The 27,554-nt window shown below is 50.4% G+C and overlaps 4 protein-coding genes and 1 pseudogene across 6 annotated transcripts in view; 1 reads left to right on the top strand and 4 right to left on the bottom strand.

Moving 5' to 3' along the window:
• Nucleotides 1-4,376, top strand: part of RNF123 (ring finger protein 123) — a 29,827-nt gene extending 25,451 nt beyond the window's left edge. For both annotated transcript variants that reach the window (XM_028124313.2, XM_028124314.2), the window contains exons 36-39: nucleotides 3,340-3,482; nucleotides 3,622-3,716; nucleotides 3,856-3,941; nucleotides 4,031-4,376. In XM_028124313.2, coding sequence (XP_027980114.1) covers nucleotides 3,340-3,482; nucleotides 3,622-3,716; nucleotides 3,856-3,941; nucleotides 4,031-4,154 — 448 coding nt within the window. In that variant the 3' untranslated portion in view covers nucleotides 4,155-4,376. The remainder of the gene's footprint in view (nucleotides 1-3,339; nucleotides 3,483-3,621; nucleotides 3,717-3,855; nucleotides 3,942-4,030) is intronic.
• On the bottom strand, nucleotides 182-4,260 carry AMIGO3 (adhesion molecule with Ig like domain 3). The gene has a single exon (XM_028124316.2). It carries the CDS (start codon nucleotides 2,662-2,664, stop codon nucleotides 1,165-1,167), a length of 1,500 nt encoding a protein of 499 aa, XP_027980117.1. The 5' UTR covers nucleotides 2,665-4,260; the 3' UTR covers nucleotides 182-1,164.
• On the bottom strand, nucleotides 4,349-6,813 carry GMPPB (GDP-mannose pyrophosphorylase B). The gene is made up of 10 exons (XM_028124317.2): nucleotides 6,694-6,813; nucleotides 6,445-6,578; nucleotides 6,238-6,318; nucleotides 6,098-6,146; nucleotides 5,803-5,945; nucleotides 5,447-5,605; nucleotides 5,282-5,360; nucleotides 5,080-5,207; nucleotides 4,810-4,992; nucleotides 4,349-4,727 (listed from the first exon to the last, which is right to left on the bottom strand). The coding sequence occupies exons 2-10, from the start codon at nucleotides 6,571-6,573 to the stop codon at nucleotides 4,596-4,598; spliced, it is 1,083 nt and encodes a 360-aa protein (XP_027980118.1). The 5' UTR covers nucleotides 6,574-6,578; nucleotides 6,694-6,813; the 3' UTR covers nucleotides 4,349-4,595.
• A 354-nt stretch (nucleotides 6,814-7,167) lies between these two features.
• IP6K1 (inositol hexakisphosphate kinase 1) overlaps nucleotides 7,168-27,554 on the bottom strand; it is a 56,907-nt gene continuing 36,520 nt past the window's right edge. The window contains exons 3-6 of one of the 2 annotated variants that reach the window (XM_028124342.1): nucleotides 17,313-17,523; nucleotides 13,213-13,394; nucleotides 10,970-11,145; nucleotides 7,168-10,608 (exon numbers count right to left, since the gene is read on the bottom strand). In XM_028124342.1, the coding sequence (XP_027980143.1) occupies nucleotides 10,075-10,608; nucleotides 10,970-11,145; nucleotides 13,213-13,394; nucleotides 17,313-17,523 (1,103 nt within the window). In that variant the 3' untranslated portion in view covers nucleotides 7,168-10,074. The remainder of the gene's footprint in view (nucleotides 10,609-10,969; nucleotides 11,146-13,212; nucleotides 13,395-17,312; nucleotides 17,524-27,554) is intronic. The other variant, XM_028124343.1, reaches the window with a different exon arrangement.
• On the bottom strand, nucleotides 24,935-26,271 carry LOC114225009 (aminoacyl tRNA synthase complex-interacting multifunctional protein 2-like; annotated as a pseudogene).

Raw genomic sequence — 27,554 nt, 5'->3', positions numbered from 1 at the left:
AGGTACAAACTGCCTAACTAGGTGGCAGCAGCAGTGGCTCTGAGTAGAAGAATCGGGGACTGCACTGGCTTGTGGTTATGCCTCAGGCAGGGCTGGGGTGCTATCCTGCACGTACGGGACAGCACTGTTGGGATCAGGGGTTGAGGACACGCACCGCTACTTGTGTTCTCGAAGGGTCTGGTAATGAGCATGTACCACCTTTATTAAGGAACTCCATGACAGCTGGATCCAGGATGCTTGTAGGAGCCCCCAGCTCAGCACCCACACAGGAGGGTTCTCAGACCCTTCTTCCCTGCCTCCCTGCGGTGGGTGGTAAGATGCATATAAGACCAGGGCACGGCCTCAACCATTAGGCCGAGACCAGTGCCAGCCCTTAAGAGGCTTCTACCCTCGAGGGACAGTGAGTTCCAGCTCAGCCCTCCTATCTTGGCCATGCTCAGCAGGCTTTTTACTGCTGAAAAGCTGGAGGACAGGCCCTGGTGGCCCTTACTGCTGTCTTGTAAGCCCATGGAAGAGGCCCTGCCCTCAGAGTGGCCTGTGGATGCCGCTGGCCAGAGATGGCGAAGCTGCTCTGCCTGGGGCTCGGGCCAGGACCCCCGAGGGGTGGCGGGGAGGGGTCTCTTGCCTTTCTGCCTGCCCACCAGACTGCATGGAGTTGTGAAGCTTGAAGGAGGTTAGATGTTGGTGCGAGTTTCCTCCTTCCACCCTGGGTGGGGGCCTAGGTCTTCCTTTGGCGCTCTCCTCCTCTTCCCCTGGGCACCCACTCTCTTCCTGCCCCACGGGGAAGGGGAAGATGGTTATGCTTCAGTTCTTCGCCACTACTGCTTGATAGCTGCCTCGGCCCCTAAGGATGTGCCTCGGGCTCTAACGCAAGGGCTCTTCCAGATGGCCCCAGTTCCAGGCCTTGTGGGACATTTGGGCACCAGCAGGTCCTGCGGGGGTCTCCGGCCTTTGGGCCCTGTGTGAGAGCAGAGGGGGAGAGAGGGCGGGGAGCCCAGCCCTTCCATCAGCGAGTGGGGCTGCTGTAGTTGAGGTCAAGGCCACACAGGAGGCTGGAGGACCAAGCCCAGCGCCGCCACCAGCATCTGGCAGTTGTCCGGGCGGCAGCAGGGAGTGGGGCAAAGCAGCGGGTGGTCGATGGCCTGGCTCTGAGCCCAAGGCAGCCTAGGTCATCACCAGACCCTCGGAGCCCGTGGAGCTAGCCGACTCGGAGCCAGCATGGAGCTGCAGGCCCACGGGGTTGTAGAGATCAAAGTCCTCGGCGACCGCCAGCTGCACGCGCCCGTTGAGGCCCCTCCTGCCCGGCTCCAGAAAGACCACATGCTTATGGACGCTGGCCTTGCGGCTGGGCACCTCGGGCACGCTCGGCTCCTGGAGGGGGCTGGGCACGCGGGGCCAGCAGTGCCGCCGGCAGGTGCGGCGGTAGCAGCGGCGGCAGCCCGGGCAGGGCGGCGCGAACAGGTAGAGCAGCACGAGCACAAGGCCTACGGCGCAGCCCAACAGGGTGGTGAAGCCCGTGTTGAAAGCCTCGGGCTCCGGGCGCGGGGCGTGCACGCTCACGTTGTACTCGTGTGTCTGGTTGTGGTGCAGGCGGGGCCCGGCGGCCAGGCACACGAAGAGCCCCGCGTGCCGCGGCTGCACATTGCTGATGGCCAGGCTGCCGTCGGCCAGCACCGCAATGCTGCCGTCTCGGGACCCCGGGGCCACGAGCAGCTCCTGCTTTGGGGACACCCAGGCGATGCGCACAGCCGGGGCGCTGGTGTTGCAGCGCAGCCTCAGGGGCCGACCCATCTGCACGTGCAGCTGCTCTTCGGGCTGCTCCAGGCCACCGGCCAGGGCGACCGAGCAATTCTCGAAGACCCGGCTGTGCTCAAAGAAGCGCACGCGGGACGTGGGCACCTTGAAGGCCAGGCACATGTACTGTGGGGCGAAGTCACTGACGGCACTGAGGCCCCGCTGGAGCCAGCGCTGCAGCAGGTGGTAGAGACGGCAGTCACAGGCCAGGGGGTTGTTGTGCAAGTAAAGGCCGTTCTTGAGAAAGGCCGGCAGGGCAGCCAGGGCAGCCACGGGGATGCGGCCCAGGCGGTTGGAGGAGAGGTCCAGAGTACGGAGGTGGGTGGCGCCCAGGCCGTGGAGGTGGTCAAAGGAGAAGGAGGAGAGCTGGTTGCAGCCCAGGTAGAGCCGGCTGAGTGCGCCCAGGCCCCGGAAGGCGAGCTCGTCCAAGTGCGCCAGTCGGTTGTTGAACAGCAGCAGCCTCTCGAGCGCCCCCAGCCCTTCGAGGTCGTGGCGTCCCAGCGCCCGCAGCGCGTTAGACGATAGGTCGAGCAGCCGCAGGCCGCTGGCGTTGGTGAACACTCCGCGACCTAGCGCGTCCAGCTCATTGTGGCCGAGGCGCAGGGCGCGCAGCCGGGAGAGGGGCGTCAGCCAGCCGGGCCGCAGGCGCTGGAGCGCGTTGTGGCTCAGGTCGAGGTCTGTGGTGGCGGCGGGCAGCGCGGCCGGCACGTCCTGCAGCCCCAGGCCCGCGCAGCTCAGCAGGTCGGCGGCGCACACACATCTGTAGGGGCAGTTACGGGGCCCGGAGGGCAGGAAGCTCTCCGTGCCCAGGCTGCCCATCCCGACGCGCGACAGGCACAGCAGTGCGCCCAGCAGCACCAGCCAGACCATGGTGGCGCCTGCCGGGGGCTGGGACGGGGCAGCTCTGTGCGGGACACGCCGCGCCGGGACTCACCCGCTTCTGCTGGCTGTGGGCTCAGCCCCGCACGCCAACCGCCCCTGCTCCCCCGGCTCCAGGGCGGGATTTGGCGTCGGGCTGCACTCCGCAATCCCTCTGGCTTCCCCAGCTCTCCGAGTGCTTCCCTGGTCAGCTTCTAAATACTCTCCCAGAGGAGGGCGGGGCCTCAGCCTCCCATTGGCTCCTGTTGGAGGGGGTGGGGCAGCCCCTCTCTTCCCCGCGACCGAGGTTCCCCGTGTGGCCGCCAGAGGGGGCGCGAGCCCGCCCCCAATGCCCCGGCCTGTCCTGGGCCAGTGGCTTTGCCAGTGCCCAATCTCCCCGAGAACAGTAGGAGGGGAAACCTGGGAGGCACTCCTTTAAGCTGCTAGTCATGTTCTTTATTTTTTTTTGGAGCGTTAGTGTTTATTAGGGGTAGGCAGACTTTTCACTATCTGCTGGTCACCCCCTTAAACTGGCACCCAGACTGTGAGTTCTTACTGGGACCTAGGATGAGCAGCATGGGGTAGGAGCGGCGGGTGAAAACAAGAGGTGAGCTGGATTGTCCCACCACCCCCGCCCCTCCAGCAGGTACTGCTTCCTGACTACACTTGCCCCCCTCTCTCACCTAGGACAGAGAGAGCCACGTCAGTGCTCCTTGCTGATCCCTGCTTCCAGCTCCGCTCTATATGTTATCTCCTGGGGCAGCCAGAGCCCCCTGCCCCTGGCACTGCCCTGCCTACCCCTGACCGGAAGCGCTTCTCCCTGCAGAGCTGTGAGTGGACTGGGGGTGGGTCGGGTTTGGGGCTGGACTAGATCAGGAGTCTCAAGAAGAGCAAAACCCCAAGTTGTGGTACTTAAGAGGCACTGGGTTCAAGGGCCACATTGGGCCTGACACCTGCTACCACCCGCAGACACAGATTACATCAGCATGGAGGAGCTGGCCGAGGTGGAACAGATGCTGGCACACCTGACCTCTGCATCTGCCCAGGCAGCTGCTGCCTCCCTGGTGAGTGGGAGCCGCAGCATCCAGGCGCACACCACCCACATACATATGCTGGCACAACTGTGCACACTACACAGGCACAGTCTTCGTCTCCTTGTCTGGGTGTCCAACCGCAGCTCACCCTGCACTCTGCTCCCTGCAGCCCACTAGCGAGGAGGACCTCTGCCCCATCTGCTATGCTCACCCCATTTCCGCTGTGTTCCAGCCCTGTGGCCATAAGTCCTGCAAGTAAGTGGGCCCCGTGGGTGCAGGGGGCTGGGGAAGTGGCAGGGATACACACGCCCTCCTCCTCCCTCCCCTCCCCTCCCCTGTTGTAGAGCCTGTATCAACCAGCACCTGATGAACAACAAGGATTGCTTCTTCTGCAAAGCCACCATCGTGTCTGTAGAGGACTGGGAGAAGGCGGCCAATGCAAGTACCACCACTTCCTCGGCCGCCTAGCCCACACGGCAGCAGCCTCCATCCCTGAACTCAGACCCAGGCTGGGCCCTATTTATGAGCTTCCCCTTGCCCTCTTCCCCACGACTCCCCTCCCCACCCCCCACCACATCCAACCTCCTTGCCTGAGTGTAACCTCACTGGCAGGAGCCCAGCCATGTCCTGATTGTGCCTGAGCTTGACTTTCAGTCAGGGCCACAGTGAGCATTAAATTATTATTCCATACAGCCCTGGCCCGGCCCTTCTTGAGGGAGTGGGCTTTGTGGGGTATGCCCAGCAAGGATCCTGCCAGATTATGTCCACAGGAGAGGGCAGGTGTCCAACCACTTCAGCCTCGTCTAGTCCTCCCAGATAAACGGCGAGTCCAGGGCCTTCTGATGTGTCACACCAGGGCTCCCCCTGCCAATGGGGAACTGGGGACTCGGCCAGCCCTGTGGCATCCCCTCACATGATGATGCGAGGCTCTGGCACTGACTCGCCGATAGACTTGTGGGGCAGCACGCTGGCACCGTTGAGGTAGAGCTCGTCATTAACGATGACATCTTCACCCAGGACCGTCACGTTCTCCATGCGCACCTCGGGGGAGGGGGCAGGCCTGGTCAGCGAGGCAGGCGCATTTCCTGCCCCTCTCCCTGTTCGGCCCAGCCCCTAGACTTACCCACTGGCCCACGCGGCAGCGCCAGCCCACAATGCAGGACTCGAGCCAGGAGTGGGATCGAATGTGAGCATCTCGAAGCACTGTGCACCGCCGGATGCACACGCCATCCTCCACCACCACACCAGGACCCAGGCTCACGTTGGGGCCGATGCTACAGTTTTGGCCGATGCGGGCACTTGGGTCCTAAGGACAGTGGGGAAGATACGAGTGAGGCATTCATCTCCCAAGCCCGAGAAGGGGCATTTATGATGGGCCGGGTGGGGGCCTCACCACCAGCACGTTGCCCACAATGCCAGGGCCTGAGCATAGTTGCTCAGGCTGCTTCTGTCGCAGGGACTGTAGGAAGAGGCACATGCCGGTGAGGAAATCCTTGGGCTGCCCTATGTCCATCCAGAAGCCTGTTGGGAGGAAATGCATCAGGGGGCTCAGCCCAGCCACACCACACCCCTACCCTGTGGCCTCCCTGCCTCACCCTGCAGCTCCATGGCATATAGCTGCCCCTCCTTGGCCATGACAGGGAAGATCTCCTTCTCAATGGACGTAGGCTGCAGCTGTGGGAGTGGGCAGCTTGTGAGCAGGGTTGTGGTGGTAGGGGCCTGCCCTACCCCAGCCCACCCCGCAGCTGGCTTCTACACACCTGGATGCGCTGCAGCACTGCAGGGTTCAGGATGTACATTCCTGCGTTGATCTTGTTGGACACAAACACCTGTGGCTTCTCCACGAACCGGTGAATGCGGCCTGTGTCAGCCTCACATACCACCACCCCATACTTAGAGGGTTCCTCCACTTTGGTCACCTGAGTGGAGGGGGAACCTCAGGCCCAGTCCAGGTGTGTTTGAGCCTTGATAATGCATACTGTCCTAAATCTAAGGCTGTGCCCCAATGCTTAAAAAAGACACATACTGTACAGCTTTGCACCCACAACACAAGGGGATAGTTAAAGGCTGGGCATGGGGGACAAGCGTGTCAGAGAAGAAACACCTGGTCCCTTACCAGGATGGAGCCCTCCTGGCCGTGGTGCCGGTGGAACTGCACCATGGCTTGGAAAGGGAAATCGCAGATCACATCACTGTTGAGGACGAAGAAAGGGTCCGCAGTCTCAGAGAGCAGGTCACGGGCAAGTGCCAGGGGCCCAGCTAGAAGAGAAGTACAGGTCACCATCTTGCCCGGGGGGTCGGGGGGTGGACGGACAACTGAGCCCCTGGATCCAGGCTCAGCAGACCCCATCCAGGCTGGGTTTTACCCCTTCCCAGGCCCTAAACCCTCCCCACAAGAGACTTTTACTGACCTGTCCCCAGAGGCTCTTCTTCATGGGACATAGAGATTCGAATTCCCAGCTGTAAGGGAGAAGCCGCCTGTCAGGTGCCTCCCACCAGGGTGGGTGGTTGCGCGGGGATCGAAGAAAAAGGTCAAAAGTCCGAGCCTCACCCTCTGTTCCTGCGCCTTCATTTCCTTCTCCAGCACCTGAGACATGTAGCTCACGGCCAGAATCACGTGGTCCACGCCTGCCTGTTGTACAAAACAGCGCCGGCCGATAGAGGGGCTCAGCCGGAAGGTACGGGCGTCCGCGACCCCCAAGTGCTAGCCGTCCCTCTTCCTGCCAGGTCCCACCGCTACACCGACCCCGGGTCTTACCGCGGCCAGCGCCTCCACTTGGTGCAGCAAGATGGGCTTATTGCAAAAATCCACCAATGGCTTCGGGATGCTCAGCGTCAGCGGACGCAGACGCGTCCCATAGCCGCCCACCAAGATCAGTGCCTTCATCGCGCCTGCGGGCGGCCAGAGAGTGAGTCCCGGGCTCCGCGGCCCGGCCCGCCCGGCCGAGCCCTGCCGCGCACTCCCGCCGCCGTGTCCGGCCCCGCGCCCTTCGCCTGCCAGACTGACCCACTTTGGCTCTGCCTTGGCCGCGGAGTCCGCCGTGACGCCGGCCCGGGGCTGCACACAGCAGGACGCGACGCTAGACGAGGGCGGCTAGCCCCGAACTCAGGCCGGACCTAGGCGGGCGGTGACGTGAGCCCGAGCCGACCAATCGGCTGCCGTTGACGTGGCACGGAAGCCGGCGTCGGAGCGCTGAGGCGCGGCTCTCCGGCAGACGTAGCCAATAAGAGCCCGAGCGCGCCCGGCTGCCATGGGGACCGGGCCCCGGGCCCGCGGGTCAGCTAACCATTGGCGGATCCAAAGGCGGAACTGGCGCCAAGGGCGAGGCTTCCTTCCCGACGGGTGCCGGGTCCGCCGCCGCACGGCCGCTTCCGGCCCCGCCCCGGGACGGCGGCTCGCGGGGCACGGCGGAGGGACGGGAGCGGCGGTCGGGCTGGGTCTGTCCTGGAAGCCGCGGGACAGCAAAGACGCGGACACACCTTAGTTTCTAGCGGCTTTATTTTGACATACACGACCTCAGACACAAGCGGGGCGGGCAGCGCTAGGTGTACAGAAAGGGGCGACCCGGCCCAAGGCCCGAGCACCCCTCCCCGGCACGCAAGGTCCCGAGGAGACGCCGCTGGCCCAGCCGCGGCCGAAGCCGAGAGTGGAAGGGGGCGCAGGCCTCGGGCGGCGTGGGCAGGTTTAGGCGGCTTCCGGCAAAGTAGAGCAGAGAGCGATTCCTAGAGGCGAGGCCTCACAGTTCCCCCGAGAAGCAAAGGAACCAGGTCCTTCCCAGGATGCTCCAATTTTTTTCATTAAAACTTTTTTTTTAAATCGGCAAAAACAAAACCAAATTGAACAGCTTTAAAGTTCCAAGCAATCTGCATCTAGGGGGCGTGCACGTGGCCAGATGTGCGCGAGTGAGCAGCGGCTAAACAACTAGCCCAGGCCTTTGGCCCCTGGGGAAACCCCCACACCCACTGCACAGGCCCCAATGTGAGGGAGGGGTGGGGTCCCTGGCAAGTTGCTACACTGGTCCCCTTCCTCATTAAGCACCGCCGGTCCCACTCCCCCCCACCCCTCCCGGGGGCTGGTGTCTACTTGGCCCAGGGAAGCACTAGGGAGGGGGGTCACTTGAGCACCCCAACCAGTGATCCCGCGTTGCACTTTGGTCCCAAGTTGGGGTTTGGGAAGGCAGGGCCTGGCAGGGACAGGGCTCTCTGACAAGGAGCAGGCAGGAGGAGTAGAGGCAGAGAGTGCGTGTGCACACACATGCCCACCACCCACCAGCTAACAGAGCTGGGTCTCCAAGTGTCAAAAGTGCTGAAAAGAGGGATCCTGCCCTGATGGAGCAGCAGCAAATCCCAGGCCCTTCTGCTCTTTTTAGTGCCAGGAAAACGCTGAAGATAGTGGGTATAGTCTCTCTCACTATGAAGAGCAGAACGGGGCAGCATGTGCTCCCAAAATACAGGAACTCAGGAGGCACAACACATCCCCAGGCTGGAGAAGTTCAACTAAAAGGGGGTTCCAAGTGGCCCCTCTTTGTCTTAGCCTCTTCCCTGCCAGGAAATGCCAGTCCAAACGAATGAGTTACTACCCCTCTGAAGCCACAGAATGGTACAGGAAAGATGGTCGTTACTGACCAGAAACAGGCAAGCTGTCCCTCCCAGCCCCAAGGAATGGGAACCTGCCCACTACTGGCACCAGGATCGGAGGGCTGAGAGAGAGACGGGATCCATCAAGGAGCCCATTTAAAATGTGTGAAGCTGCATCTCTAAGGAATCGGAAAGTAGTCCACCACTTCCAAGGCCTCTTAGGCTGGCAGGCTTACCTTTAATGCCCAAACAAGGACACACCCAAAGCGACAATGACAGTGGCCCTAGGCTCAGAGGGGAGGGCACTAACCTTGGCAATGGCTACGTGAGTGCAGTGTCACCTCCTGGCCACATGTTCGAGGTGGCAGGTCTCTGTGCCATTAAGGGCTGGCGGCAAAAATGATTAAAAACCACCAGAAAGATCACCCCTTGGGCCCTCACTGTACCACCGTCAGCGTGGAGCAGGGCTACACGCTGCCAGGCCCATAGAGAAGGTGCTGGGCCATCTGGGAAACACCTCCTACAATTCATTTGCTACCAATTCTTTGTAAAAAGGTAGCATCTGCTGACAACAGGCACAGGGGCAAAAGCTCACCTCAGAAATAGCATGACAGAAATCAATTATTACTAATGAACAAGGCTACAGCCCAGGAAAAAGATCCGAAGAGACAAGGGCTGGCTGGGAGATGGACAAATGGACAGACTGATGGATCCCAGGACTGATAAGACGAAACTCATTAGCAGAATCTGGGCATCTACACCCAAGGCCCAAACAATATCTCCATGAACAGACAAGCTTCAAGCTCTCCCTCACAAGACTGGAGAGCTCCTCACAATGGGTTGCTGCCTTGAGCTTAGCCTGGAGAAAGGTGACACCCTGAGCAGACCACAGCCCTTGAGCCCTGGGAAGGGCAGCCCATCCAGAGACAGCCCAGCTGCCCAAGCTAGAGGAAGAAGACTCCCACCCACAGCACAAGAACTGCAAATACCGTCTAGGCCAGAGCCACCAGAGGCCCTGAGGCCTGCTGGGACACCGACTCTCCTTGGCAAATAGAGCAGGGACCCCCTTCAATGGGGGAAGAAGGGGTGGCCTCCTCAGGCAAGGGATCTCGGTAAGAAAGGCTGGCTGGGGTGTGCAGGCAGGAAGAGGAGCGGGTTCAAGTGCCAAAGAGTGCCTGGGGATCCCAGGGCCTGCCCTCTGCCATAAGCTGGCTTCAGCCCAGCTTCATGAATCTAGCCTCATGCCAAGTCAGAACCGAGAAGGACGGGTCCAGCCATGTGCAATTGGCCCTGTGCTACCTGGGGGGTATGTGTTAAGGAGCTGGTTGATGCCCATGCCACCAGACTAGGAAGTCCCCCAACAGATGGGCACCCAATCCTCTACTGGTGAGGAACGACGGATGAGTGAGCACAGAGGGGCCCTGTACCAGCCCACAGCTTCACCCTAAGACCAGCAAGGCCCTGCAGCCACAGATGCCAAAGACCTAGGCAAGAGAAACCAATGTCCAAGGGCACCCCGTCCCTGCTGCCAAGCCCACCCACCAGGGGCACCTCTTCCTAAGTCAGCCTGGACACAGCAGTCAGAGCCGTAGAGCTAAAGGAGCCTGGCTGAGAGGATGTGTGTTGTGCCCTCCTTCACTTTATATATATGGATTCCAGGCTACAGCTAAAAACATTTCTTTTAGTTTACACCAAAGAGAAATATAACCCTTTAAAAGCAAGTCTGTGTGTCCTCACGGCGAGTTCAGTCAGAGCAATGGTCCCTGCCTGCGGGTGGAGAGGAAGGGGTTCTGGGGGCCCAGGGCCGGGCCTACTGGTTCTCGTCCCGCATCTGTTCCATGATGCTGATGAGGTTCTCTAGGCCGAACACATAGCCTCGGTCCGGCCCGTCATGCACGGTGGGGTCATCCCGGAAGCCCTTGAACGTGCTGTGTGCAAAGTCGATCATGCGGACATCCACCTTGGGTGGAGAGGAGGGGCTGGCCTCAGGGCTGGTGCTACTGGGGCTGGTGCTGGGGCCACAGGGTGGCGCCCCCTCAGGGAGCCCTGTATCCAGGTGCTTGAGACGCATCTCGGCCCGGCGGTCCAGGAAGGACTCTGCCCGGCACTCCCTGCCGTCGTAGATGACAAGCAGGGAGCTGGAGTAGAAGCGGTAGGAGGCCTGCCGCTCCAGCACAGCTTTCAGGCCCCGCAGTTTGCTCAGGATGGGCTCAAAAAGGTCACGCCTCAGGTCCAGGCCGTTGTGCAGGTACTGATAGAGGGCGTTGCGGAAGCCTTCAATGGAGAGCCCGCGGCCATAGTACTTGTTCCTGCAGAGGTAATGCCCTGTGTCCAGCTGGTACACCTGAAAGCCCAGGAGACAGAGCGGGTGAGCACCAGGGAGGTCTGATGACCTTCGAGTGCCCTGGGCAGGCATTGTCTGGAAAGTACTCCTGACCAGCTTGACTCATCCCAGTGTCAAGGCAACAGGTTCTCACAGAGGCTCTGGATCTGGAGTCCAGACTAAGGTCACCAGGTAAGGCCTAGAGGGCTCAGGGAACATACCTATAAGGATGCACTCGGCACCCTGTGGGGGACTCACCCTCTCGGAGGAGATTCTGGACCACTGTGGGCCCGGAGGACACCTGGCAGGGGGAGCAGGCAGGTACATGGGCCACCCAAAACACGCGGGCAGCAGCAGCAAGGCTCTGGCCAGGGGAACTCACCTGCATGCCACAGACCCTGACACCCAGCGTAGCTGACGTACTCTGCTCGCACTTCCTCATCTGCCGGGCTGCCTTCTCCGCGGATGCGTCATCCCCGTGCTGCCGGGTGCCCATCTTCAGGTCCAGCACACAGGGGTACTTGAAGTGGTGCACCACGTTCTCAAGCAAGAGGAACTCTGGGCCGTGGTCAAGGAGAGTAACAGCCACACTCACTGTCAGCCCCAGCCAGGAAACCACGACCAAGTTTTTCTACAAAAGGGGGCATTCTCTTCTAATGTGATCTGTATTCACCTCACAAACTCTCAAATGTAGATGTCACACCACTGGCTTACTCATTCTTTTCAAAAATTTTTTATTGTAGCAAAATATACATAACATAAAATGTACCATTTTCACTATGTTTAACTGTACAGTTCAGTGGCATTAGTACATTCATATTACTGTGCACATCACCATCCATCTCCAGAACTTTCTCATCGTCCCAAACAAAAACTAGAAACTGTACCCACCTCACACTCTCTCCCATTCTTCCTCACGCCCTTGCCCCCAGTAACTACCTTTCTAGTTTCTGTCTCTATGAATAGGACTATTCTAGACACTTCATACTTGTCCTTTTGTGGCTGCCTGTTTCACTTAGCAAAATGTTTTCAAGTTTTATCCAATTTGTATGTAGCATGTGACAAAATTTCATTCCTTTTTATAGCTGAAAAATTTTCTGTGGTGTATATATATACCAAATCTGCTGATGCCATCATTTTTATTTTATTCTATTTTATTCTGTCCTGTAGGCATACACAAACTAAAGAAGATCTGGCAGATCTGCATACATCCCTGGCACCATCAGTAAACCAAGGCCCTACTCAAGCCATACCCCACCCAGGCCTAAAAGAAATAAGGCACCTTTGCAGCACTACTACAAACATGAGAAATCAAGTTTAAATCCATCTTAGAAAAAGGTGGATTTAAAATTTCTATCCTGCCTTTTTCTGACTAACCTTCAAACCAGTGACTACATATTTAAACTTATCCCTTAGTATTTCTAGAACCTTTTGCTTAAAATGCCTCAATGGTCCTGGCTGGCTGGATGGCATTTATACCCATGTCCTCATTTACATCTACTGTCTGCAACCATCCTGGATTAAGGTATAGGCTTGTCACATCTGTCAAAAGTCATCAGGGCCCATAGCTTGGACCTCAATTTCGTACTGGGGGACCAGGAAGCAATCACATGATCTTGGACGGTAAGATACTTGGCATCACTTGACGATGCACATATTAGCATCGCCTAATTCTTTAAAGAATAACTTACAGAAAACCATTAAATTGGCCTTTAATTAATTTCATCACCTGCTATAACCTATAAACAAGTGGCAATAAAACATAAAAAGGGCTGCAGAAACACCTCACAGGGTGGGAGAACATGGGCTCTTGAATCCTGCTGAATCCCAGGCCCACTCACGGGCCGGGGCACAGCACTTAACCCCCCTGTGCTCCCATCTCTTCATCTATAAATGGGCTTCGTCAACACTTTCTCCCTCAAGAGACTGTTCTGAAAACTGAGTAAACAGAGAGGGCTCAGCACATTTCCCCTCAGTTTCTCAGTATTAGTTATTCATAGTCTACTGCTTCAAACATCAATCATCAGAATTCCCATTTTATAATACTTTTTTTTACTTTTACCATCTTAAAGACTATTATACGTTGTTTAGGTATGGTGTTTATCTTAGACAAAAAAACCCCACATATCACTTTGTAATAATTACCTTTTGGGAGGGGAAAAATATATGTATGTTATGCACACACACACACACACACACCCAGATCCCTGATTCTAGACATGCACTGATAAATACAGTAACCACTAGGAACATGTGGCAATTTAAATTTAAATAAATGTAAAATTCTGTAACTCAGTCACAGCAAGCACGTTTCAGTTACTCAGTGTGGTCAGTGGCTACCATACTAAACACAGATACACATACCTCCACTGTCCCAGAAGGTTCTACCAGACAGCACCCTTCTGAACTGCCAAGTTTAAGCTTCAGGCTTACCAGTCCCGAAAGGCAGAAAAAACCGTATCCATAAAACAAGGAAGGACAAAGAGCCTATGAAAAAGGGAGATGAGAGCAGGAGGGGCTCCTGGACAGAGAGGGCCTCGGCCATGGTGCTAGAAGGTGTCCTGACACAGGACCAACCCACGGTCCCAGCAGGGGGCACTGCTGAAGGTGTAGTAACAAGGATACTGTAGAGCTTTCGGTCCTTGGACTCGGAGCGCATGCGGCTCAGCTGCTGCTTGTGACAGCGCAGGCTCCAGGGATTATGGCTGATCTTCTCAGAACTCAGACCGCTGTTGCCGTCCAGCATCTGGAAAGGGACGTCTGAGTGGCTGTGGAGCTCCACCTTTGGACTCTTTGCCTCTTGGGAGCTAAGAAGGAAGAACAGGACACACTGCTGAGGGGCTCAGACAAGTCACCCTCCGGGGTCTCGGTGCACAGGGTGAAGGAGGCCTCCATCACGTCTAATCTGCCACCCACGGCCCCTGCTGACAGGTGGCACAGGGGCTCCGGATGCATGAGCACATAAAAGTGAGTAATAAGTAGTATTTATACTTGTGTCTCTGAAAACTGTCTCAAAAATAATTCTTGGCATCAAATTATGTGATGAAGACACCACTCCAGATGCATTAGGAAGGCTATTATAAAAATCAACTGGAACAAGTGTTGTAGAGGATGTGGAGAGACTGGAACCCCCACACACTGCTGGAGGGAATGCAAAATGGTGCAGCCACCGGTGAAAGTCTGCTGGTTCCTCAAAACGCTAAACGTAGAATTATCCAATGATCCAGCCATTCCACTCCTAGGTCTGTACCCAAAAGAACTGAAAACAGGAACTCAAACAGAAACCTGACACTCTGTTCACAGCAGCATTACAATAAACAAGAGGTGGAAACAACCCAAGTGCCCATCAAAGCATGAATGGAAAAACAAAACATGCCATACCCTACAGTGGAGTAGCGTTCGGCAGTAAAAGGGGAGGGAATTCTGACACAGGCTACAACATGGATGAGCCCTGAAAACATCTTGCTAAGTGCAATAAGCCAGACACAAAAGGAGAAATGCTGTAGGGTTCCACTCGTCTGAGGTAACTGCACATTCACAGAAACAGAAAATAGAACGGTGACTGGCCGGGCCTGGGTGGGAGGGGAATGGAGAATTATCTAACAGGGATGGGGCTGCTGCTGGAGATGAAAAGCAGCTCTGGCAATGGGCAGTAGCGAGGGCCGCACGACAGCGTGCGTGTGTTTAATACAACTCAACTATACACCGAGAAAAGGCGAAAATGATAAATTGACAGGTGTACTTTACACTTTTAAAAAATACAAAAATTGATGAATGTAGAGTCTTACACTTAATAAATAGAGGGTGGAGCATGGGATGCCACTGTCAAGAACATGAGTAACTATCCTGTTTGTGTCCACATCTACAACCAAATTTGTAATAAGACTCAAAGAAAGCATCTGCGGACACTGTCCGTGGGCCTGCGCAGCGGGTGCCTGGGAAGCGGCAGAGCGAGTGTGCAGCTCAGAGCAGAGGCGGAGCGCGGCAGCTCTGGACGGATGCCACTGTCCTCTCCTGCCACGGTGGGTGCGCTAAGTCACACAGAGCCGAGCTAACCACCAGGCCTAGTGCGTACTGGAAATGCGGGCGCTCCCGCACACAGTGGCGGACAGGCTGGGCAAAGCGACCGAGAGACACAGGCAGACCTTCCCAGTCCCTGATGACTGGAAGCAGAGCGGACGCCGGTGCCTCTCAGCGTGACAGAACTCTCATGTTCTTCTGGGGACGGCATGGCTGAGGCTATTCATAGACACCTTTTTTGTGATCCCCTTTAAGAAACAAGGTTGGGACGGCTCGGGGGCTCAGTCAGTGAAGCGTCTGCCTTCGGCTGGGGTCATGATCCCAGTGGCCTGGGATCGAGTCCCACATGGGGCTCTCTGCTCCGTGGACTCCCTGCTTCTCCCTCTGCCTTTGCCTGCCACTCCCCCTGCTTGTGCTCTCTTTCTCTCCCTCTCTCTCTCTGACAAATAAATAAAATCTTAAAAAAGAAAAGAAAAGGAACAACAAGGTTTACTAATCTGCCAAGTAAGCCCAGATAAGTTCTCTGTGCCTGCCTGGGGAACCCGTGCCCCTTGGCATCACCCTTGGTGTTGCAGCTCTGGCCCTGGTGAAGAAGCAAGCTCCACTCCGGGGGGTAACTCAGAGCCTCTCCGAATAGGCCAAACAGAGGTCAGGGCCTGCAGACAGAGCTGTCACTTTCAGAGCAGAGCCCTGAACTCAGACACAGGCAGACTTAGATATTATTCTATGTACACTGACTTTTCATCAGATGATTCATGAAGCAACTTCTGTACCTCTGGAGAACAAAAGAAAGCCCACTCTAAAGAACTCTTGAGAGAAAGGCATTAATGCCAGCTATGGGCTGGAGGACTTGGGGAACATTCCTTGTCACTAAGCTTAGGTCCCACCCTCATCAGTGAAGAGGAAGCCCCTTGGGGAATGACAAGGAAGCCCTGAAGAAGTGCTTCCGCAGACTGGAGTCTGTTTTCCACAAGAACACTTAACACCTGGAGACCCTCCTTACTACGAAATGGGTATTTCTCTCCTTGCATCAGGGATGCTGATCTGGCTAGAGAGGGCCCCTGAGGACACATCACACACTCAGCCAGCGTCTCATCGGGTTCTGTGCTCCTCGATGTGCATCCTCTTCCATCAACGGGGGCGAGGAGAGCTGGGAGGCCCTCAGCTCACAGCTTCAGCAGCCAGGCTGAGCAGCATGTGTTGCTGAACTGATCTGATGTTAGAGATAAGCTATGTGCTGCCACATCTAAGAGAAGTCCCAAATCCAACTTTTGAGTCACAGATCTTATTCACTGAAACTTATTTTTGAGTGAAATAATATACTACTTAAAAAAATTTTTTTTTCTTAAGTAATCTCTATACCCAACATGGGGCTCAAACTCAACAATCATGAGATCAAGAGTCACGTACTCCACCGACTAAGCCAGCTGGGTGCCCCGAAATTAAATATAAAGTAATTTAATCATACAATTTTTATTTCACTTTGTTCCAGGAAGCTCACATTACTTTTAATTTTTTTAATAATTCAGTGGGTTTTTAAAAAATATATATTTACAAGGTTGTAAAATATCACCACTATCTAATTTGTAGGACATTCCATGACCCCCAAAACAATCACCATTAGCCGTCACTTCCTATCCTCCTCTCCCCGCCAGTCCCTGGCACCCAATAACCTGCTGTCTCATGCGCTTGCCTATTCTAAACATTTTCTATAAATGGAATCACAAAATATGTGGTTTTTTGTGACTGACTTCTTTCACTTAGCAAAGGTTTTTGAGGTTCATTCCCACTGTGGCTCGTATGAGTGTGCTATTCCTTTTTATCACTGAATAATATTCAGCCTTTATTCATCCATTCATCCGCTGATGGACACTTAGGTTACTTTCATTGTTTGGCTGTTAGGAATAATGTTACTATGAACATTTCTTTGCAAGTTTTGTGTCTGAATGTATTTTTTCAGTTCTCTTGGTATAGGCTGCTATTCCCAGGAGTGGAATTGATGGGTTTAACTTTCTAAGGAACTGCCAAATAACTGTTTTCCAGGGTGGCTGCACTATTTTACATTCCCATCAGCAATTTAAGAGGGTTCCAACTTCTCCACATCTTCACCCTCAACACTTTTAATGCCTGTCCTTTTGACGACAGCCATCCTAGGAGAGTTCATATTTTCTGCATAACATATCAAGAAACATAATTCTTTGTAAACTATTTTCCTAATCTACAAGAAACATCATTTCCAATGGAATAAACTAAATTTTAGCTGCAGGGAAAGGGTTAAGAGCTGATCTCAGAGTCTCAGAGAGGTCAAAGAACCTCTTCCAGAACCCTTAAAGAACACTAGTCCAGTCTCTGACCGCCCTTGGGCAGTCCCACAGGTCAGAAAGCAGACGCAACCTCACCACGGACCAAGGCATTTCAACTCATGTGTGAGACAGAACAAAGCTGGAGCACACAGAGCCACGGAGAGTCCTTGCTTCCAAAGGGCTGAGAGACCTTCTCTCTCTTGACCAGCTCCATCCATCCTCAGAGGGTGGCATCACTGGGGTAATGTGACACGCCCAGGTGGGCAGCCAAAGAACACCAGCCATCTTCCCCCAACCTGGAGCCCTACTTCCCCAGGGTGTGTCAGGACTCTAGAGATGCCTCGAGTGTTTGTGCTGCTAGGACCAGACGTGCACCTTCAGCCCTGCTCACCACCCCCTTACCTCTCAGAGGTTTCAAGGGACAGGCTGGCTTTCTCCTCCTTGTGGTCACTGCCACTGCCTGACCGGTGCAGGCTCCGGCGGGAGTGTTTGCGCCGAGGTTGCTCCCGCTCTGGTGTGTCATCCTGCTCCACAGTCTCACTTTCCACATAAGGGTAGGCCACCAAGTTGATGTAACCATCACTGTCTCCCTCAAAACAGACAGACACCACGCCTGTTGAAAAAAAGGCAGCTAGTCAACAAACATCTACACAGGCTGGGTCTATGCAGCACAGACTGCTGGTACCTGCTGTCCCACAGCACATCACCTGCCTGAACCAACTGAAGATCAATGTAGGAACAATGACCAACAGACACCTTTCCAGAACACAGCTGACCACTCACCCCGACTCAAAGTCTGCTACTTAACCTTTGACCGTGGGTAGATCGTGTATCCATTTCCCGCTCTCTTCTCTAGCCCTGGCACTTCCAATGACTGACTTCTGTACCAGCCAAACTGCGTGCACTGGAGACACCCACACCTGACAGGACTTAGCCCTCTCCTTATTTAACTGCTCTCTGATACTGCCATGTCCTGTGTCGGCATCTCAATCTGTTTCCTTCTGCCTGGCGGTGCCAGAGAGACATTACGACTTCTCCCTGCAAAAGAGGCCCCAAAGTAAGTCTTCTGCCCACACTAAGCATCAGGCTATTCTAACCTCACCAGACAGAACCTCTGCTTCACCAAACTACTGGCACTCCTAAGTTGAGACACCTTTCTATTCTCTGTGCTTTACTCGGGCAAAACAGTTTATCATGTCCCATTTTTTATCAACCAGGTTGTTCGAAGTTTCTTCTGAATCATTACCAAAAGAGTTAAAACACAATACCTACAAACCTAGCTAAAGTTTTTTTTTTTGTTTTTTGTTTTGTTTTTTTTAAGAAAGAAGAGAAACAAAAAGAAAGTAAGAAAGAAGCCCAGGGCACCTGGGTGGCTCAGTCGGTTGGTTAAGCATCTGACTTCAGTTCATGATCTTGGGGTCCTGGTATCAAGCCCCACGCTGCGCTCCCCGCTCAGCAGGGAGTCTGCCTGTCCCTCTCCCACTGCCCCTCCACCCATCTTCTCCCTCACATAAATAAATAAAATCTTAAAAAAAAAAAAAAGATAAAAGTCCAGGCAGCCTATAGTCTAACTTCCACATCCAACCTTCTGTCAGCTACATTTCTCTTTTCAAACACTTGTGTACAAAACTGGCTCTATAATCTGAACGTAAATGAGAAGCTTTTATAAATAAGTCAATATGCCAGACCAAGAATATCCTTCTCTTTGGCCCATTTCCTTCTCCAGGTAGGTACCGCCTCACTCCCTGGGCCCTTTTAGAAAAAATTCCTGAAACATGAAATTGATTCTTTTTTCTTACATTCCCACCACACTGCTCAATGTATGCTGCACTTCAGTGGGCCTCGCCCCTGTACCCTGGCTGGTTTATACAGATGGCTGCCTCTCCTGCAGGTATTCACCTCTGTAACCTCCTCTCTGTCTTCACTAAAACCTCAACTGTTCCGGCCTGAATGCCCTCTGGTCTGCAAGCTTCTCGGTCTCCTGGGCTGCCCCTTATGGTCTGACCTAGAGGGTCCTCTAGGCCTGCCACACAGCTGTCGTGCTGACCAGCGTGAGGGCCGTTCCTTCTAACCTTCTGTGATCTTCCACTTCTCCCCACTCTTGGTTTACTCCTTATTTGAATGGAAGACATCTTCAGGTCAATTTTGAGTCCTTTACAGGACTTTATTCTGCTCCAACACCTGACTGACTGAAGACAAAATTCTATGTTGTCTGTAAATAAAGACAGTTCTACTTCTTCCTTTCCAACTGGAATGCATTTTATTATTCACTATCTGGCCTAACCACATCGGCCAGAACCTCCAGTAACATGTTGACTAGAAGTGGACAGCATGAACATCCTTGTCTCATTCCTGATCTTAGGGGGCAAAGCAATGGTTTCGTCGTTATGATGCTAACTGGAGGTTTTTCACAGATGCCCTTAGGCTGAGGAACTGTGCTTCTAGTCCTAGTCTGCTGCTGTGGTTTTATCAAGCAAGAATGGATGCTGGAGAGGCGCCTGGGTGGCTCAGTCGGTTAAGCGTCTGCCTTCGGCTCAGGTCATGATCATGGGGGTCCCAGGGTCCTGGGATCAAGCCCCATATCGGGCTCCCTGCTCAGCGGGGAGCCTGCTTCTCCCTCTTCCTTTACCCCTCTCCCAAATAAATAAAAATCTTAAAAAGGAAAAAAGAATGGGGTGCCTGGGTGGCTCAGTCGTTAAGCATCTGCCTTCGGCTCAGGTCATGATTCCCAGGGTCCTGGGATCGAGCCCCGCCATCAGGCTCCCTGCTCGGCGGGAAGCCTGCTTCTCCCTCTCCCACTCCCCCTGCTTGTGTTCCCTCTCTCGTTGTATCTCTGTCAAATAAATAAAATCTTAAAAAAAAAAAAAAAGAATGGATGTTGGATACTGTCAAATGCTTTTTCTGAATCTACTAAGATATAGTTTTTCTTTTTTTAGATTAATATGGAAATTCCATTTAACTTTTGAATGTTAAACCTACCCTGCATTACTCAGATAAACCCTACCTGGTAATGATGTACTGTCCTTTTAATATATTGTTGGACTCAATCAACTAAAATTTTATTCAAATTTTTTACATCTAGATTCAAGAGGTCCATTTATTTTCTTGTAGTGGCCTTGTGAGTTGGGACATACTCTTTAAATTTTTTGGAAGAGTTTCTGTAGAACTACTCTAAGTATTTCTTTCTTAAATATTTGGTAGAATTCATCAGTGAAGCTGTGTGGGCCTGGAGTTTTCTTCACTAGAATGCTTTAAACTCCAATCTCAATTTACTTGATAGCGCTATTCAGAGTCTCCATTTTTTCTTCAGAGTTTTCATAGTTTGTATCATTCAAGAAACCGTCTCTTTCATCTGTGTTGTAGAAGTTACTGGCATAAAGTTTTTCATAATATTCTTTTACATTTAAATATCAGGAGACTCTACTGACAACATATCTATCATTTCTGGCATTAGACGTTAATGTATTCTCCTCTTCCTGATCAGTCTAGCTAGAGATGTTCTCAAAAAATCAGCCTTTGGTCTTTGGTTTTCATTGATTTTCTTAATTTCTGTTCAATTTTCTCACTGAATTGTCTTTTTCATACAGATTTGCATTAATTTAGATATAGATATATATTCTGGAAACTAATCCTTGGTCAGTTATATGTGTTGTAAATATCTTTATCCATTTTCTTTGAAGGTGTATTTTGATAAATGTAAATTTTAAATTTTATATGTCAAATATATCATTATCTCCTTTACGATTAGCTCTTTTATTTTTGTCTTGCAGGCTTGTCTAAAGCTATACTGGAAATCTGCCTTTCTCCTGAGGCACATACTTTTGAGTACCCTGACAGACCACAGGCAGACACAGAGCATCACATCTGCTATGGGGAGAAATGGCTGTGCTGTGGGTAGGCCAGGAAAAAGCTCTACCAAGAGTAGATGAGACTTGGTAATTAAATGAGCCATGCAATCGACCATTAGATTAAGGAAAAAATATTTTTGATTCTGACATTTTTTTAATTTTTTTTAAAGATTTTATTTATTTGACAAAGAGAGACACAGCCAGAGAAGGAACACAAGCAGGGGGGAGTGGAAGAGGGAGAAGCAGACCCCCCGTGGAGCAGAGAGCCCAATGCGGGGCTCGATCCCAGGACCCTGGGACCATGATCTGAGCCAAAGGCAGACGCTTAACGACTGAGCCACCCAGGTGCCCCTGATTCTGACATTTTTTTTATGTCATTACCTACACCTAGGTAGAATGCAGACGGGAAAATGAAAATCAATGGTCTTCTAATTCATCTAAGTCCTAACTTTCTTGGCATTTGTAAGACTAATTTCAATAGACACTAAAGATCACATCTGATGAAGGTTTAATTTTTTTAAATATACTCTTAAAAATTATAGTAAAATATATGTAACATAAGTATCATTTTAACCATTTTTAAATGTACAATTAGTGGCACTAAGTACATTCACAATGTTGTATACGATTATCATTATCTATTTCCAGAACTTTCTCATCACCTCAAAGAAAAAAATCTGTACCCATTAAATAATAACTCCCCCTTTCTCCCTCACCCAAACCCCAGGTAACCTCTAACCTACTTTGTCTCTACAAATAGGCCTATCGTAGACATTTCATATAAGTGGAATCATGTCATTCTCGTCCTTTTGTGTCTGGCTTATTTCCCTTAGTATAATGTTTCCAAGATTCACCCATGCTGTAGCCTGTATCAGAACTTCATTTCTTTTTATGGCTGAATACTATTCCACTGGGAGTATATATCACATTTGTTTATCCATTCATCTGTGATGGACACTTGGGTTGTTCCCCCTTTGGGCTATTGTGAATAATGCTTCTGTGAATATTAGCTTATAAGCATCGTTTGAGTCCCTGTTTTCAATTCTTTTTTTTAAGACTTTATTTATTTTGAGAGGGTTTTTTTTTTGTTTTAAAGATCCTGTTTGTTTTTTTTTTTAAGATTTTATTTATTTATTTGACAGAGAGAGAGACAACTAAAGAGAGAACACAAGCAGAGGAGTGAGAGAGGGAGAAGCAGGCTTCCCGCTGAGCAGAGAGCCTGACATGGGGCTCAATCCCAGGACGCTGCGATCATGACCTGAGCTGAAGGCAAACGCTTAACCGACTAAGCCACACAGGCGCCCCCCCATCCCCCCTTTAACTTTTTGAGGAACCACCAAACTGTTTTCTGTAGTGGCTGCACCATTTGACAACATGTACTTTCCTTTTTTTTTTTAAATTGTTATAGCCATCCTAGTGGGTATGAATGGTATCTGACTGTGGTTTTGATCTGCATTTCCCTAATGATTAACGATGATGTTTCATGTGCCTATTGGGAATTTGCAGATCTTCTTTGGAGAAATGTTTATTCAAGTCCTTTGACCATTTTTGAACTGGGTGTTTCTTAACTCTTAACTGACAAAAGAGGGGAACTAGTTCTTAGAATACCCAAGCTTTTTTTTTTTCTTTTTTAACCTCAGAACTTTTGCTTAGGCTTCAGAACATTTCTTTCCATTGCCCTTTACCCACAGCTGCTCCTCACACTTCAGTCCTTCAAGTCTCCCCAGACATTCCTTCCCTGATCATCCTATTTGGAAGCCTTATTATTTCTAATTATAGAACCATACTTCGTTTCTTCACAGCACTTCTCAAAATCTATAAATTGTTTTGTCTATATGTTTATTTACTCTTTCTCACAGTAGCATGTTAAGTTCCCTGAAGGTATGGTATTTTGTGTTTTACATTAATAAGCACAGAGCCTGGCATCTAGTAGATGCTTAATAAATATATGATTAATGAATGAGGGAAAGTTTTACATAAGGATACAGAAGCCTAGAACCTCACGTTCAGTACCATATGCAGTAACACCTGATGAATGCAGCTGGCCATACTAAATAAATAAAAATTCCTCTTCAAACTTACTGCCAAACCACAGAATATCAGGGTGCCTGGGTGGCTCAGATGGTTAAGCGTCTGCCTTCAGCTCGGGTCATGATCCCGGGGTCCTGGGATCGAGTCCCACATCGGGCTCCCTGCTCCTTGGGAGCCTGCTTCTCCCTCTGCTTCTCTCTCTCTCTGTCTCTCATGAATAAATAAATAAATAAATAAATAAATAAATAAATAAATAAATAAAATCTTTAAAAAAAAAAAAAGAATATCATTGGCATTTTTCCTCAGCTTGGTTGAGTTTTAAAAACACCTGTGCTCCTGGCAATAAAGGGAGATGTGTGTTGTGTAGGATCGTATTTATACAGGTATTTTCTAGACCTGCCTGCTGAAAGGGCCTAAAAACAATGGTACTCCAGTAGCAATCAGTCCATCTAATGTCAAGATCTTGGTTTTTCTAAATACCATTCCTACAATAAAAGGAAGCAAAGCTCCCTGGAGAAATGGTTGGTTCCTGAATCGGGGCAGGAAAAATAAAAGATGAGCCTGGAGCATCCTGTGGTAACTGAAAGTAAAGAAGTAGTCAAAAATGATGGGGGTATATGTCCCAAGCACACAAGAGCCAATTAAAGGAGTCCCAGTGGCCACATCTAGAATATGAGAAGTAAAATATCCCTGAGCCCAAACTGACAGATAATAGCTGAGAAGGGACAGTTCTTCCTTATGGGATTGTAATTCCTTGTAATTAATGGATATAGAAGGACTGATGGAGACAGAAGTCACCATTAGGCACACAACACAGTAATAACTGTCACAGGAAGGACCACCAATCAATTCTAAAATTAGTGGGCTAAAGTACTATAAGAAACCGGATATTTAGGGGAACCTGGGTGGCTCAGTCGGTTAAGTGTCCGACTCTTGATTTTGGGTCAGGTCGTGATCTCAGGGTGGTGAGATCAAGCCCCATTTGGGCTCCACGCTCAGCTGGAGATTCTCTCTCTCTCTCCCCCTCTGCCCCTCCCTGCCCTCACCCACTTTCTCTAAAATAAATAAATAAATCTTTAAAAGGAACGAACAAACAGGATATTTAGAAAGTCTTAAAGTATCTCCCCACAGGATATTCATTAATTACAATAGGAAAGATAGTAACTTTACAGTGGAGAAGCCTGGGAGACACCACCTTAACCAAGGATTGAAATTAAATCACCAGTAAAAATGCACGTATCTTCTGACATGAAGAACTGAGAGGACACAAGATCACTTCTGTTGCCCAAGATATATAACCTCAGTCTACATTCTACAAAATCACTGCTAGTATACTTCAAAAGTGTCAAGGTCATGAAAGACAAAGACTGAGAAACTATTTCAGGTCGAAGGAGACTAAGGAGGAGTAAATGCAACGTGAAGTGAAAACCTGAACCAAAAGAAGAACGTAAATGGGAAAGGAAAACTGCCGAAATTTGAATATACAGATTAGTTAATATTATTATATCAGGGTTCACCTCCTGGTTTGGGTTATTTTAAACTGTACTATAGTTAGGTTTTTAAAGAAAAATTTTTTAAAGATTTATTTGAGACAGAGAAAGAGAGAGAAAGCACAAGCGGGCAGGAGGATTAGAGGGAGAAGGAGAAGCAGACTCCCCACTGAGCAGGGAGGCCGATGAGAGTGCTCGATCCCAGGACCCTGAGATCATGAGCTGAGCTGAAGGTAGATGGTTAACCGAGTGAGCCACCCAGGCGCCCCAAGAAATTTTTTTTTAAACATTTTATTTTATTTATTTGAGAGAGAGAGAATGAGAGAGAGAGACCACATGAGGGGGGGGAGGGTCAGAGGGCAAAGCAGACTCCCTGCCAAGCAGGGAGCCCGATGCGGGACTTGATCCAGAGACTCCAGGATCATGACCTGAGCCGAAGGCAGTCGCTTAACGAACTGAGCCACCCAGGAGCCCAAGAAATTTCTTTTTACTTATTTATTTATTTGACAGAGAGACACAGTGAGAGAGGGAACACAAGCAGGAGGAGAGGGAGAAGCAGGCTTCCCGCGGAACAGGGAGCCCGACATGGGTCTCAATCCCAGGACCCTGGGCTCATGACCCAAGCCAAAGGCAGACGCTTAATGACTGAGCCACCCACGCACCCCAAGAAATTTCTTTAATACAATGCTCATTGATGCTTGATGACTGGCTTAAGTGAAGACTTTGATTTCAGTACAAGTCACTTTATCAACAATATGAAACAGCACTCTCCTTAAAATCTAAAATCAGTTACTGAGATTTACTTAAGGAGCTTGGGGGCAGTATTAAAGGGGCCAGGTTCTCACAGGCCCTTATCCATCTCTGCACATTGGCTGGCACTGTCACACAGCAGCCTCCCATCTGCCAGAGCACAGACCACAGCACAACATCTGCCACCAGGAGTTCAGTCCCAACAAGTCAGGATGCTCTTTCCAAGAGCAGAGTTCATAGAGTCGAACACAGTGGCTTCTTCTTTACTGCTTCCCTGTTGTTTTTTAACTTTTAAGATTTATTTGAGAGAATGCATGCGTGCATGAGCAGGGGGAGGGGCAGAGGGAGAGGGAGAGAATCTCAAGCAGACTCCCTGCAGGGCACGGATCCCGGACGTGGGGCTCAGTATCACGACCCTGAGATCATGACCTGAGCTGAAACCAAGAGTCAGATGCTTAACCAACTGAGCCAACCCAGGAGTCCCTACTGCTTACCTCTTTTAACTGAAAAATAGCTATTATCTACCCAAGTATCTACAACAGTTAAATTTACAGCATTATGCTTTTGGCCAAACAGAAGAAAAGTGTGCAATATTCCTTTCTCCTTTGAAGAAAGACATGATTTGGCCACTGAACTTCATTTGAATCTTTGGCACCTTCTTCCACATTAGACTAAAACCCAGCTGATATTCATGACCGGGCTGTTTTTTAGTCAGCTCGCCAGAACACTTAAGGCTTTCTGGCACACTGTTGACTGCTGAATGCATAAGAACAGCGGAGAGGACCCTGTAGTGGTTACAGAGCAGCTGGGACAGCACAAGAGGGAGGGGGGATGGGGTCTGTATTAATCATGATCTTTCAGTGCCCTTGTCTTTCAATGCCCCATAATCTTTTTCAAGCACTAAATTTAAGTCCCAGGCATTGGTTGATAAAGCAGTAGGCTCATCAGCTTGGATTATGCTGGTTACATCCAAGTCCACATCTGGTATCTCAATCATTTTGCAGCAACCATAAACTGCAGCTTTCAATTCATACAGACATTTTTAAATATCTTGGTGGAACTCAAGAGCTTGAAGAGATGGGTCAGACTTCCTGCACATGGTCTACAACCAGGTAAGGAAAGATGCATCAGTTTATGATAAGGCTTTACCTGGTACACTGGCATCACGGGAGCATTAGAGGAAGCTGGGTATATGGGAACTCTAATTTTTTCTTTGCAACTTTTCTATAATTTTAAATTTATTTCAAAATAAAAAAAAACAAAAGCCCTGTGCTATTGGGTTTTCATACATATGAACTGGACCAATAATAGCTTCCATTTTTTTTGAATAAATTGGGCTTCATTTGACTTAATAAGAAAGGGTCAAATTTTAGTTTAACTGTATATTTGAGAACATATACTTATTTTTCCTAGTAAAAATGTAGCCCAAGGAAAGAAAATAGATACTAATGATTTGCTATGGTTTTTAAAGACTTCTGTTCCCCAGTATGAGAGAAAGTTGCAGGGAAAAATTGAACCAATGCTAGGGACAATCCTTCCCTGGAAGGGCACCCTGAGATTCAAACTTGTCCCAGTTCTGGTGGTTGTGATTTAGAAAACATTTCTCTGGAGCCAGGGCTCAACTTCCTTTTAAGAGATTTTTTTTTTTTCCTTAGCATCAGGACTCCATGAGCTAACAGGGCTTATAGTTCTCTATCTGGTTTTGGCATATTTACAGCAGAAGATTTGGCCATGAATGTGTTGAGTGTGGAAGAGTAGGCGGCTGAAGCTGCATTTATAAAGCATTTGTAACTGTTGTTCTTAGCCACTTAGAGACAGCAATGTGTTTGATTCTGGCTTCTCTCTTTTGCAGGCTTAGAATATTCCTTCAAAATCAATATTCTTCTGGTTCTGTTTTGAAAACAATAGCAAATAGACCATCGAATTCAAAATTACACAATGGACTTGAATATACATTTCTCCAGAGAGATACACAGATGGCCAACAGCACATCAATATCATTAGTCATTAAGAAAATGCAAATCAAAACCACAATCAGATACCATTCATACCCACTAGGATGGCTATAATAATCTTTTTTAAAAAAGGAAAGTACACGTTGGCAAGATGTGGAGAAACAGGAACATTCCCAATAAGAATATCAAATGGTGCAGCCACTACAGAAGACAGTTTGGTGGTTCCTCAAAAAGTTAAACAGGATTACCATCCGATCCAGCAATTCCACTCCTAGTTATGTACCCAAAAGAACTGAAAACAGGATCTTTAAAACAAAAAAAACTCTTTCTCCCTCTCTCAAAATAAATAAAGTCTTAAAAAAATAAAAAAAACTGAAAACAGGGACTCAAACGATGCTTATAAGCTAATATTCACAGAAGCATTACTCACAATAGCCCAAAGGGGGAACAACCCAAGTGTCCATCACAGATGAATGGATAAACAAATGTGATATATACTCCCAGTGGAATAGTATTCAGCCATAAAAAGAAATGAAGTTCTGATACAGGCTACAGCATGGGTGAATCTTG

This window comes from Eumetopias jubatus, unplaced genomic scaffold, assembly GCF_037043125.1.
Source record: "Eumetopias jubatus isolate StellerSeaLion01/CBP00866 unplaced genomic scaffold, mEumJub1_p1.0 scaffold_1, whole genome shotgun sequence".
In the NCBI taxonomy this organism is placed as follows: domain Eukaryota; kingdom Metazoa; phylum Chordata; class Mammalia; order Carnivora; family Otariidae; genus Eumetopias; species Eumetopias jubatus.
This window is presented reverse-complemented; position numbering and strand designations above follow the sequence as displayed.

Bases quoted from the DNA above. Each gene is read 5' to 3' on its own strand.
- AMIGO3 (XM_028124316.2), bottom strand. From the start codon at position 2,664: ATGGTCTGGCTGGTGCTGCTGGGCGCACTGCTGTGCCTGTCGCGCGTC.
- GMPPB (XM_028124317.2), bottom strand. From the start codon at position 6,573: ATGAAGGCACTGATCTTGGTGGGCGGCTATGGGACGCGTCTGCGTCCG. The intron at 5,606-5,802 runs GTAAGGGACCAG...CCCTCCACTCAG, and splicing joins GCCAGGAGGGCTCCATCCTG to GTGACCAAAGTGGAGGAACC. The intron at 5,361-5,446 runs GTGTGTAGAAGC...CCACTCCCACAG, and splicing joins CAGTGCTGCAGCGCATCCAG to CTGCAGCCTACGTCCATTGA.